Source organism: Acromyrmex echinatior, chromosome 10 (genome assembly GCF_024713525.1).
Source record: "Acromyrmex echinatior isolate Ae372 chromosome 10, ASM2471352v2, whole genome shotgun sequence".
NCBI classification, from domain to species: domain Eukaryota; kingdom Metazoa; phylum Arthropoda; class Insecta; order Hymenoptera; family Formicidae; genus Acromyrmex; species Acromyrmex echinatior.
In genome coordinates this window covers 11,756,664-11,770,233 of record NC_141861.1, presented here as the reverse complement: position 1 = coordinate 11,770,233, position 13,570 = coordinate 11,756,664, and the positions used below count along the sequence as shown (strand labels likewise).

General features: G+C 33.1%; 1 protein-coding gene across 2 annotated transcripts; it reads right to left on the bottom strand.

Annotated features, from left to right (window-relative positions):
- Positions 1 to 1,679: 1,679 nt before the first annotated feature.
- Positions 1,680 to 9,469, bottom strand: LOC147908336 (uncharacterized). 2 transcript variants are annotated; one of them, XM_087410083.1, is made up of 5 exons: positions 8,521 to 9,469; positions 8,286 to 8,354; positions 6,719 to 6,805; positions 3,376 to 3,420; positions 1,680 to 3,135 (listed from the first exon to the last, which is right to left on the bottom strand). In XM_087410083.1, exons 1-5 carry the CDS (start codon positions 8,713 to 8,715, stop codon positions 3,100 to 3,102), a joined length of 432 nt encoding a protein of 143 aa, XP_087266209.1. In that variant the 5' UTR covers positions 8,716 to 9,469; the 3' UTR covers positions 1,680 to 3,099. The 2 variants fall into 2 exon arrangements, with proteins under 2 accessions (XP_087266209.1, XP_087266208.1); XM_087410082.1 differs by having other exon boundaries at positions 1,680 to 3,420.
- Between the last annotated feature and the right edge of the window lie 4,101 nt (positions 9,470 to 13,570).

Genomic DNA, 13,570 nt, shown 5'->3' with positions numbered 1-13,570 from the left:
AATATTAGGTATAGAGTCTTTGCAAAAAGTGATTGGAATTCGAAATTTATACTTTTCTTATAGAAATAAATGTTAAGGTAAACGGACATATATTGTACGTCCAGATATTAACACATAAATAATTTATATATATTATTATTTAGGGATGCTCCGAATAGTAAATTAAGGGGTACCGGATATTTGTTATCAAATTCTTTTTGGATATCCAATTATCCGATTGATAACGAATTTTCCGGATATCCTTCTGGATATCTGGAAAAAATTTTTCAAAGAAAAAAAAATGACATGGTCCTTTAACCAAAGATGTTTTAATGAAAGGTTTTTTTAAGAAGATCTTTACGTTAATCTGAAAATTGATTTTGAAAGCATTCGTTGAGAATTTTTTTGAATGAATAAAAATTTTACGAAAGTATACATGAAAACTAATACATAATTGCATATTAGCTGTATATTTTAAAGTCAAATGGCAAAATTAATTTGGTGACATATTTTAGAATACAATTTTCTTCGCTTTTTCTTGTACTCAAGTCGTTCTCCTATATTTTTGACCGTATTATTAAGAAAGATTAATTCAACAGCAGTGTTACGACGTTTAGTAAGTAAATGATTCTTGTAAAGGAAATTTACACTAAAGAGGATCCGAACCAAGGATCGAAACGTTTGTGAATGGTATGGATTATTAACATATAATACAGTATACACACATCAATTTTCTGTATCGGCTCATATTAGCATGTTTCAACTTTTATTTCATCGCTTTCTTAATTTTATTAACTGTTCTCTTATTAGTAATAATGCTAATAATAATGCAGCGCTATCTTAATGCCAATAAGATTTTAGTATTATATTATAATATATGATAAATATAGGTGATTATATTTTAAATCGAAATTATTAAATAAATTAATTCAAATTTTATACAAATTGTTTGCTTATTTTTTATGAATAGTTTAACAAAAATGCCATTGCATATATTAGGTGTAGTAAAAATAATGGATTTAATTCTCTGAATATAATTCTCTAATTGTTAGTTTTAAAAATCATTTTCAAGTATTGGGTATTCTGCCATTCAGGGTATTAATTATTTTTGTAATAACAGATTATAAACACACACGCACGCGCGCGCGCGCGCACACACACACACACACACATATATTTTTCTATGATAAAATATGCATATAGCAATTTAGTAATGAATAGTTAATTTTAATTTAATTTTATCGACTTAATTTTATCAAAATGCTTTACATTCTTTTAATAATATTATCATAAATACACGAATTTAATTAAAAATGTGTGGACACAAAGATTCGAGATAAAATCAAATGTGTATGTATTAGCGGGATTAATGATAAAAGTTTTTGAAAGAAACAGAAAAATATAAAAAATTGTTGAGTTTTAAACGTATAATAAATTTTTAAGTATAAAGCAATTCTTCAAAATACCACTGGTCTTGAGTTTATATCATTTCGAACAGTTGGTATCTAAAACACTTTAGTATCCATACACATTGTAATTATAATTTCGCATGTATTTTACTATTATTAAACATAGGTCGTAACCACTATTCTTATACAAAAAATCATTCATTTTTAATAAAAGATGATTTTTAGTAATGTGTTAGAACAGTGTTGGGATTTATTTGCACATTTCGGTTGATTTTTAGCTTAGTTTCTATACCTTATATCACCAACACACCCGCCGATCGACATTCAGGCTGCACGCAGGTGAAGTAAGGCACAGGAACCAAACTGAAAATCGACCGAAATGTGCAAGTAAATCCCAGCATTACGTTAGAACATACTGTCACACATGCGAATTTAAATATTACTTTAAAGATGCAATAAAAATGGTAACTATAATTAACATACTGCCAAAATTATTATTATTATAAGCGGTCTAGAAGATTTGGAATTCACACCCTCCTATAAAAAGACAGTTAGTGTTTGACGAATAACTGAATTTTTCTTTGATGATAGATTTTATGAATTTTACGTGGAATTAGTAGATACATTAAATTCCCTTTCCATTATAAAAATTATTCTTCTCTCTATCGGACACTAACAACAAAGTGAAGTACATTTATTAAATTTCATTAGATGAATTTTAATAAATTTTATAATCGCAAGTAACAATTAAAAGTAAATACGATTTATTTATTGTTGATATATCATTCCGTCAATACTACAATAACGTTTAGTTCAATAAAATGTGTTTTTTTTTACCATATATACAATATATTTTCAACGTTTTCGTATAATTCCGCATTATTAATTTTTTAATTATGCTGCTATGTAATAATATCATTTCTATTGTATTTTAAACGCCAATTATAGTTGTAGGAATAACTTCCTTGTTAAATACAATAAAATATACCAGAATTACTCGTTAATTGTGTAGGATCCCAGCTGGTGTGGATATCGAGGCGTAGGTTAGAACATGACCCTTTTGCACTTAAGTCAAAAAAAAAGAATCCCCCTAGCTTCTGTCCGTTTCCTCTCAGCTTCTTACCCAGACTGTCCTCCCTCTCGTAGGGTCACCGCCTTAACTCTCGCCTCACCGAAAGGAGAGAGAATAGCTCTAGAGAGCGCGCGTTAGTTTATTAAATTCACATGCAGTTGTAGAGATATAAGATCTCCACAATTGGATAAATTTTACTCGTTAACTATCTGCAGAATACTTTATTGATCAAACATGCCTTTTTGTTAATTATTGGGGCATTGGGGTTTTATGCATAATTGTAATGTATTGTTTTTCCTTGTTATTCATTGAATGTAAACGGAAGGATAAATGATGGATAACATCAAGCATTCATAATCTATGAGGTACTTACAAAGTAATATATAACACACAGAAATTCAAATTAATTTTATTGCTATAACTTTGAAATTTCTATTTGTCTCAAAATTATATCAACGGAGGAAAGAGAAGATGTTTTTTCATCAGTCATGGTACATATCATTTTGTATCTATTCACTAACAGGAAACAACACGACGACATAAAACAATACAGCATATTCGCCCGATTTGTGTAGACGGACACAATAATTGCACTGCTAAAAGGCGTTGAGATTAAGGTCAATAATTCCGATAATGAATTCATAATGTCTGACTAGTAGAAACTGTCCAATTAAACTGAAAAATATTAAACAAATTCTTATAATATAATAAATAATATAATACTTATAATATAGTTCTAGTTCTAGTTGTAAAATCTTGAACCTTCTCATAACAACCAGAAATACTTTCTGATTATTATGACAAGATCCTAGATTTTGATTTAAGTATGATGCATTTAATTATATACCCGCACGCGCATCATATTCATATCATAGTCAAATAAAATTTCTCATGCACTGCTGCGAGAATCAATACCTGCGATGTAAGAATTATTGTAACAGACAGAACTGTAGAATACATCTGAAAGAAAGTATTACCATTATACTTAATGAAAATAGTTTTGTTAACTCTTTCGCTCAAAAAGCGGTCCACCATAATATCTCCATTGATCGGGATCCTACGCCAAAAGTGTACACATTATATGTGAGAGTCTTTGACATTTAAAATTACGTTTTATGCCTAAACAATCTTGATATGTTTTTAAAAAAAGAGGGTATTTCTTAAAACAAAATGATTATAATTTGTTTGAGATCGGTAATTCGGAAAAAAAGTAAGAACTCTTTCGATCGACCGACAGTTTGTTATTGAACGCACGCATAAGGTGAGCTCGTGATTTCATCTCGAGCCTGACCTTAAGCCTCGTCAAAGTCAGGGATTCGTCATTCTTTAGTCTTTCAAAACAATTCGGTACACGCAAACAGGCACCGGCAACGGACAATCGAAAGTTCTAGAACAATTCAATTCGCGCACGCGAGCGCCGCGCTCCGACGAATACGTCACGCGCTGTCACCAATCCCACGGATTTTCTGTCGCGCATGACTGTTACGTTGAACGTCGTTAGAAAAGAATCCAAAGCGCCAATCAATTTTGTACAACCAATGCTACGTAATAATTACGATTGTGGCAAAATTTCATTGGATTTCTCCCAAGAAGAAAGCCCAGGCCGAAAGCAATAAATGCTTCGATCTCGCCGTTCCTCCTGCTTAGATTGCTTAGATTGCTCAGACTGCTTAGTGCTTAGATTGCTTAAACTTCTTAGAGTGCTTAGACTTCTTAGAGTCATAGTCTCGCTACTATATCGTTTCGTAAAACCGCCGTGCTAACCGCTTAGTGAAAACCACTATAAAACGAATCTTTTCGAGAAGTGCCGAGAAAATCGCCAAGATTTTCCATCACCACGATTCCAAATACAATTTGGAAAAGGTGACCGCATTTAATATTCTGTTAATCTAATATTTAATTAATTATATTTTCTGAATTTGTATAATAACTGTGTATATTAAAGAAAATTCTTTTGTTAAATTACAAAGAAACAGAGTTCTCTTTACTTTCGTGTATCATATCAACCGTGTGCCGTTTTCTCGCCCGTCACTCGAATCTTTCCGCGCGGTGCATTCCCGCACATAATTTCTTTGTAAACTGTTTTTTAATTCCTTCATGATGGTGACATTATAAACATCAAAATACTACTACTACTAATTATATTTAAATATATATCATTTGACAAAATCAGTGTTACACTTGGCTGTACGAGATGATTTGGCGTAACTCTTATAATAAGGAACACAATAAATTACTTCGCGAATGCTGGCTATAGCCAGCGTTCGTCTATACGGATAGCTTTGTGGATGCCGGACATAGTCGGCGTTAGGAGCGAAAGAGTTAAATTTAAAAGAATTATTTCTAAAGAAGATTTAGAATATGTTCTATTTATGTATACGCATTTATTCTATTATATTTATACAGATTGGGTTTACAGTAACTCACTTAAGGTTTGTTCGCGTCGCATGCTCCAACATGATCCAATGTGCTCCTAGCTCTTACTCACTCCAATATACTTATTAGAGGCAAGAGCATGTTGGAGTATGCGACGCGAACAAACCTTTAGAATATTTCGCTATTTGTAAAGATATAAAATGATGTATTTATTAAAATTAATACCATCAAGAGGGGTACAATATACTGGTAATAGTTTCTCTATGGGTGGAGGCGCTTTAAAGATTTCAAAATCACCTCCACTTTTTTCAATGGAATTGTATGATTTTTTTACATAATAGTGATTCCTCTAATTATTCTGTATATAAAACTATTAAGGTAGTAGTATCAAAAAGCCAATAGTTTACGAGATATTTTCTATTTTATTCTGGTATACTCATATATTGACATGAAATATTAAACTTGTAAATTATTGTATTAATATTTTTTGTAATTCTTAATCTTTTTTGTACAGAATAATGACACATAATTGCTTCTTTAAAAAATTATCTTTTTTTGCATACATATATTTTTTAAAGCAATTATGTGTTTTGTTTCCACGAATTGATTTATATCAATACTCTGTTCATAAAAGTATTAAGGTACGATTATAGAAAGATTAATTGTTTATGAGTTATTAAATATTTTACGTCAACATTTTATATTTTGTACCAGGATAAAGTATAAAATGTCTCATAATCTATTGGTTTTTTGAAACACTATTTTAATATTTTCATATGCAAAATAATTAGAGGAATCATATTGTATAAAAAAAATAATACAATTTTATTTAAAAAACTGGATGTGACTTTGTGTTGGAGCGGGGTTAGTCACGAATTGCCCATCGCAGATGATATGCGACCGAATTAAATTCGCGCGGCGTTTTGTACGGCTCTGAGTCATGTGTGATATTACAGCGTGCAAATCGCCAAATGACCAATGAGAATCTCTGTGCGTGCAAACAGAACTCGAATCGCGAGAGGCACCCCGCGAAGGGCAGCCTATCAAAAGAAGATAGATCACCCCTCGGTGAACATTAAAAATCAATCTCCATAAGTCGTTGACCAACAATTGCAGTGAGTCTAGATTGTTCTCTAGCGATGTCATTTCCGCCGAATATGTTTTCATGCAATTCTTAGAATCACATCTAGAATCACGTCTAGAAATCACATTAGCATAAAAGAAGATGGGGCGGCCTAGTCAATTAGTTCGAATAAACGGATCGAGAAAGGAAGTGCCACAACCTTTCTTCTAAAACGGTATGCCTTTCCGCCAGGTCTTTTCTTTATAATGCGCTTGATTACTACAATAGCTGACGATATCCGCACCGAGAAATTGTAATTACCGAAAATATATACGCGATAAATCAGTCAAAATTGTTTTTGAATGTAGGATCGCGCGAACCTAGCCGGTTTAACTCTTTAATAAAAACGGTTTGTATAACCCAAAATTATTCGCTTGTTTACTTAATAAATGTTACTTGTATGTGTATATAAAATATTTAGTGTTTCTATTTTATTGTCCCACTACTCCTTCGATTTTATGACACTTTGAAATTATCGAAACACCTCCATCCAAAAAAAACTATTAGCAAAAACTATTAACTATTATATTATACCCTCTTGATGCTATACAACTTCAATAAATATTATTACATATCTTTAAAAATAGCGGAAATATTTTAAGTGGACAGAGTTACCCATCCTGTACATATACCTATATATATATATATATATATATATATATACATATATATATATGTATATATATATATATATATACATATATATATATGTATGCGTTTATTACATACTTTTATACTTTTATTTAAAATATGACATACCCAGCAAATAAAACTATATCCAAAACAGAAATGTCCCAAGCCAAGTTTTACGTCTGTCTGTTTTATTTGTAACATAAACTGCAAAATCTAATTGAAATCAATAATTTAATAAGCACTAAATACAGGGTGGGCCATCTATTGGTACGTTTTTGAATTTCGTCGTATGGCAACACCGAACGAGCTACAGACCCGAAATTTTGACAGTTTATTAGTCATACCGTCCGCGGCACGAAACAACATGTTTTCTCTTGAAGAGCGTTTTGAAATTTTAAAAACTTATTTTCAAAGTCAGTGCTGTGTCGCCGAAACTGTACGAATTTTGAAAAGAAATATGGGTCGTGATAGAGCACCCACCGAAGGAGCTATACGCAAATTGGTGAGGAAAGTTCGTGAGAAAGGGATGTTAGTGGATGACATTATATTACGACTGTTTTGAGTGAAATTGGCGCCGAGGTAGTCCAAAATGTCATTAATAATTGGGGTGACCGAATGGCATACTGTAAGGCCAGTAGAGGGAGCCACATGAACGAAATCGTTTTTCATTCTTGACGCGGATACTTTTAGCTTCACAACAAAAAAAAAATTAATAAAAAATATCAATGTATGCTCATTTGATCGCATTTTTAAAAACGTACCAATAGATGGCCCACCCTGTATATACTACCATTCTTGACAGTTTGGATACTTGCATAAATTTTATCAAATGGATCAATAAATTTAAGACATTATTATAAAACATCAATTATGTTACATTGTCGCAGATATCAAAGAGTAATATCCCTTACGTTTAATGATTATTATATTTAAAAATTATGATATTTACGATATAGAGCCCTATCCCTAACGTTTAATGACATTCCGTTATTTTTAACTTCAATATGTGTCAAATTCAATCTATTCTTTAGTTTCAAAATACGGTATTCATATTAATGTATGAACATAATAAGTAATGAATTAAATTTGAGTCACATTTTCAAGAGTTAAGTTATTTAAATACAATGTTTAATTTAATTAACGACATATTGTATAGAAGCAAGACTGACATATAGAAATTATTAAAAAATAAATAAGTCAAAATGGTTATAATACAACACTACAAATTTAACATACTGTATTCTTTTATATGTATTTTTGAGATATTTGTACATACAACACCAATTACAAAATCTTTGTCAATTTTCAATTCTATTGTATGTGCCAAAATGCATTGAATATATTTTGCAGAATATTAATTAGCGTGATAGTAGAATGTAGATGGTATGATAGTAGAATTAATAGTATGATAGTTTGATAGCAGAATATTGATAATATGAAATAACTTTCAATAACTCACTTTTGTTACATAAAATAAAAAATAATTTTTAAAACTTTTTCTAGCTTATTCTTATCTGTGGCGTTAGAATGTACAAGTATCCTAAAATATAAAGGAATAACACAGTTATTATATAATGTCCCAATTTTGAAATAATTATTCCATGAAATTTAGATAGGTGTTCGAATTTTGAGAGCTAGTAAAATTACGCATGACAGTTAAAATTTTATATCAAATTTTATTGTACTTATTTACCTGTTTACGTAAATCTTTATCGAGATTATAATTGGATAATTTGTGAAGAATTGTTACTGTTTCATTTATCTGAAATTATATTAACATTAAACAAAAGTTTGTAGTAAAACAAAAAACTTTGTATTCAATGAATAAGATTTTGTCATTTCAAATAAACCTTTGACATGTGTAATTTCATTGCTGCTTGTGCTTATTATTCTAATTATAAATAATTAATACTTTCGATCTACTATACCTTAAAGTAAATAGTTTGACATACGTAGTTTAATGTGAGAAATAAAATGCTATTGAAAACGAAATCAAAATATAAATATAATTCCGCTACAGTATAATAAAGTGTCCATATTCCCTGATGATCTCCAAGTAAATGATACATTAATGTACAGAACGTAAAAGCTTTAAAAGCATACCATACCATCTGTATTAGCATTTGTACTTTGAATATTATATTTAGTTTACGTGATATAAAGCACAGTTGTAGGTGGACGTGCCTGCAAATAAATTATAATTGTTATAATTAATCAAACCGAGAGACATACAAAAAGTACTAAGCAAAATATATTTTTAACGTAAAATTCGATATAAACTATAAACTATAGTATTATAACTTGCGGTTCACAATGCGTGATTATTTCACGTAATTGAAATTAATTGTCCTTGTAAACATATATAGAATGTCTCATTCCAGCTGTTGCATCAAATTATCTCGAAACGATACGGAAAAGTATATTTCAAATAAAAGAAACGATTTCGAGAGGAACATACTTTTTAAATACTTTTTGAACATATTATTTGTTACATTGTTTCTTTTTTGATGCAAACACCTAAAAGATATTAGGTTGACAATTTAAGGATGTATTAGATGTAAAGTCCCTACAAAGAAAATTAAATTTGGACGTATGTTTAATATTTACATTTTAAAAATATAAACATATAAAAGCTGTGTGAATAAGATTATATTTTTGTTTAATAACACATTGTTGTAGTATATTTATTTTAGTTTTTATTATTTCGTTGTTAAATGTTAAAATTTTTTTACTGATAAAAAAATTTACATTTTTCTTTAAATATTTACATAAAATTTATGTAAAGTTTCATTGCGATTCGCTAATTACTTACAAAGATATGGAACAAATAAGTACTTTGTTTATTTAGGACAACTAGTTGAATAGCAATGTAACTCTACATATATAATCCTGAATACATAATGTATTAAAAAATTGAGATATTTATTCTATATAGCATACAATACATTCCCATGTACTTTTATTAGAACACAGATTAAAAAATATTACTATTTATTAAAACTTATTATCCAGATATTAAACCGTCACCTTTGTCGCATTATTTTTAAACGTAATTTAGAATAATCTGTAATTTTTTCACAATTTCGTTATCATTTTGAAAATATGTATAAAATCATCCTTAATTCTCTGTCTCTATATTTAATCGATTATAACACCTATTCAAATTTAAATGTTTTTCCATCCTAGAGTTTTAAGGAAATCGTAAAGACAATTATTCATATTGTAAATAGCACTTACACACAGTACTTATACTAAAATAATAGACTGCTAAAAAAGCACTCATGGAAGATTTTGTCTCCAATCATCTTAATTTGAATCATATCACGAAAGAAGATTTCATACGATTGCACACTGGGGATATGGCTCTATTTGTGGAAGGTAAAGACGTGGCAATACTTATAGCAGATGGAACATACGTGTACATAATAGAAAAGAATTGTAATTATTCTTTCTATTGAGAAATCGTTTTAACGATACGCTATCGCTGACCACAGATGGCGCTTCTACCACTGGGATGTTCATCTTTTGTATGCATAATAAAAACAATAACAGTTCGAGTCTTCCCTGCGTCGCGATCCCTTCTCAACAGGTTATGGGCCCAGGCAACGATTCGCAATAAGTGTTCGTATTAAAGTGAAAAAGTGAGTGAGATTCTCAGTGATCAAGTGTATCAAAGAAAACGACACTCACAATGAATGTGTCCGCTGTGAGCCGTATTGAAACGCTCAATAAAGACAATTACGACACCTGGAAAATGCAGATGCAAGCAATATTGGTGAAGAACAACGCATGGAAATATGTGAATGGAACCGACGTGAAAACGGAACTAGTTGCCGGCGACGATGGGATATCTGCCCAAGCTCGTGCGGAATGGGACGACAACGATAATAAGGCAATGTCAGATCTCATCCTTTCAATTCACCCGAGCGAATTGAAGCAGATCAAAGGCTGCACATCATCTCGAGAAATTTGGCTGAGATTGGAAGGGATATATCAATCCAAGGGTCCTGCCCGAAAAGCAACGCTGCTGAAACGTCTCGCATTACAAAAAATGGCGGACGGGGAAGACGTGCGCGAACATATTCGTACATTCTTCGACGCAGTAAATAAACTGACCGAAATGGAAGTGATCATAAATCCCGATCTGCTCGCGATTTTATTATTATACAGTCTACCGTCGCAATATGAAAACTTCCGATGTGCCATCGAGTCGCGCGATGAATTACCTACACCGGAAGCACTACGAATTAAAATAATTGAAGAGAGCGACGCCCGAAAAAAGGACAACGTTCTTGTGCAAAATGCTATGGCGATCAAGCCTTACGCAAATAAAAATTGGAAGAACAAAAAGAAGGCGACATCGAAAAACGAGGACAAAGAAAAATCTAAACTTAAATGCCACAGTTGCGGAAAAATTGGGCACAAGGCGGCCGACTGCTGGTATCGAGACAAACAATTAGCCAAAACGGCCGAAGATATAGGATTCTTTACGACACTCGCGACGAAGCCGCTCGAAACGGACGAAGCGCACGAGGCGCGCCGAAGACTCGCGAAGATAACCGAAGGCGAAGTTTCCCGAGCGATCGCCGAAGACGGAGAATGCAGATCGCAGCGAGCGGGGCCACTCGACGACAGTATCCGAAGTTTCCCGAAGGACGCCGAAGGCGCGACTGTAGCGAACCGCAGCGAGAATAATAAGTCGACGCACGCATTAACCGCAATTCGCAATGAACTATGGTGCCTCGACAGCGGCTGCACGTCGCACATATGCAAAGACGCCCATGAATTCACTGAGATGAGGGCGTGCGAAATCGGACAACTCAACTTAGCGAGCAATGCCTCTACAAAAATCAATGCGAAAGGAGTCGTGAATATTGTAGCGAATTCAGACGGACGTGAAACAAACGTGGTGCTAAGCGACACACTCCACGTCCCCGACTTGCGCACAAATTTGCTTTCAGTCGGTAAAATAACCGAAAGGGGATATAGTGTAACATTTAACAGAAACTCCGCATCTATAATAGACGAAGACGGAAATACGAAATTCGTCGCAAAACGTATCGACGGACTTTATTATCTCGAGGGAAATGCGCGATCGGAGTGTAGACTGACTTTACACCGCAAGATTCAAAACGGAATATCAATGGATTCTGAGATTGTGAAATGGCATCTGCGCCTAGGACATCTGAATCTGAAAGACTTAGTGAAGTGCGATCGCGAGAATAGAGTGCGAGGACTGCGCTTGGATAAATTCCATGGACCGCTCGAATGTGAAATCTGCACCCGAGCAAAAATGACTAGGATTCCTTTCCCGAAGAACTCAAATAGAAGAACAGAATTGTTGGAGATCATTTATTCAGACGTTTGCGGACCCATGCGCGTGGAAACGAACGGCGGGGCCCGGTATTTCGTGACCTTCATAGACGACAATTCGAAGTGGTGTCACGTGAGGATGATCAAAAGGAAGAGCGACGTATTCAATTGCTTCGTAGAATTCAAGGCCTTCGCAGAAAATTCTACCGGAAAGAAGATAAAATATCTTCAAACGGATAACGGTCTGGAATACGTGAATACGGAGTTCATGAATTTCGGAAGCGACCTGCGAATTCAGCGGCGGTACTCCACTGGACACCCTACAAGCCGTAACCGTAATGGCGTCGCGAAAGGCGAATCGCACAATTAGTTGGCAGATGGGCGATGTGCGTTCTTACACAATCTTGATTCAGCCACCATCATTTGGGGCAAGGCCATCACATCAGGTCAAACTATTGTGCGAATTCGGTGCCGCCCACAAGTACTCTGAAGGGGAGACACCGTGTTCGAAAACATGGAGAGGACCTCACTACCGACGTCATCCATTCTCAGAGACCTTCGGATGCGAAGCTAGTCCTGGATCAAGGACACACTGTCAAGGCTGAAGCCTCGAACCAATCAAGAAGCGACAACAGAGAGGACTATTCACATCGGTCTTACTCATGATAGTCCCAGAGTCCTAACAGAGTCGGGCTACACGCAGAAGAGTAAAGTCGTGCTTAATCACAAGATATGACTCCAAATTCATGTAGAATAACGCAAAAAATTCTACCACATTGAATCTATCCGGAAACGTTCAGTGGAAGCGGCCGGACACAGTCAAATAACGGATCCATGAAATAGACATCCGAGCTAACGCCCTCACTTTACTCTTCAAAAATTCTACCCCGAGATCGTGAAATTTTCTTTTCGGAAAAAATCATGATGAATGTCATGCCTTTTAAATTGAATTTGCCAAAAAAATTTCACGATAAAAAAAAACCCAAAAAAACATTATCAAAAAGGCATAGGAAATAGAAAAAATTCCCAAACGCGTCGAAAATTGTTCTTATTCTCTGTGCCACATTTTGGACTTCATGCATCTTTTGTAGGTTTTTTGTATTGTATGGTTATATATCGATTTTATATCCGAGCTCTCATTGGAGGTGCAAATTTCCCCTGTTCTCTGTGCCTATTCCTGTGCTTATTGCCTGTCCCATTGGTTAACCCTTTTATTTTAAATAACGCATTCCTATTTCGCATCCTATTCCGCACTATTGATTCCCTTTAATCGTTTAAAATTTTTTAATTTACTAACGTTAGCAGATCATGTTTTTGTTAAAAATATTAAATAAAGTGCATAGTTATTTCTGAAATTAAGAGATGTCGCTTTGGAGACCTGTGATAGGGGTCGGCGACTTTTTTTTATATTTATTAATCGCTTCATCTTTCATCATGATAAAAAAAGACAAAAACATCATTTTAAAGTTCTTTATATCTAAAAATTTTATTTTTTTTTTTCATCGTTTTACAATCCATCCATATGTATAGATAGGGCAGTTATCTGTGCGTTTTAAATATATCTGAATTTGTACAAAAAATTAAAAAAACTAGAAGGCAAAAAAATTTAGCCAAAAAAAATTTTATTGTTTTTAATTGTATAAACCTTTTTACTTTACGAAAAAA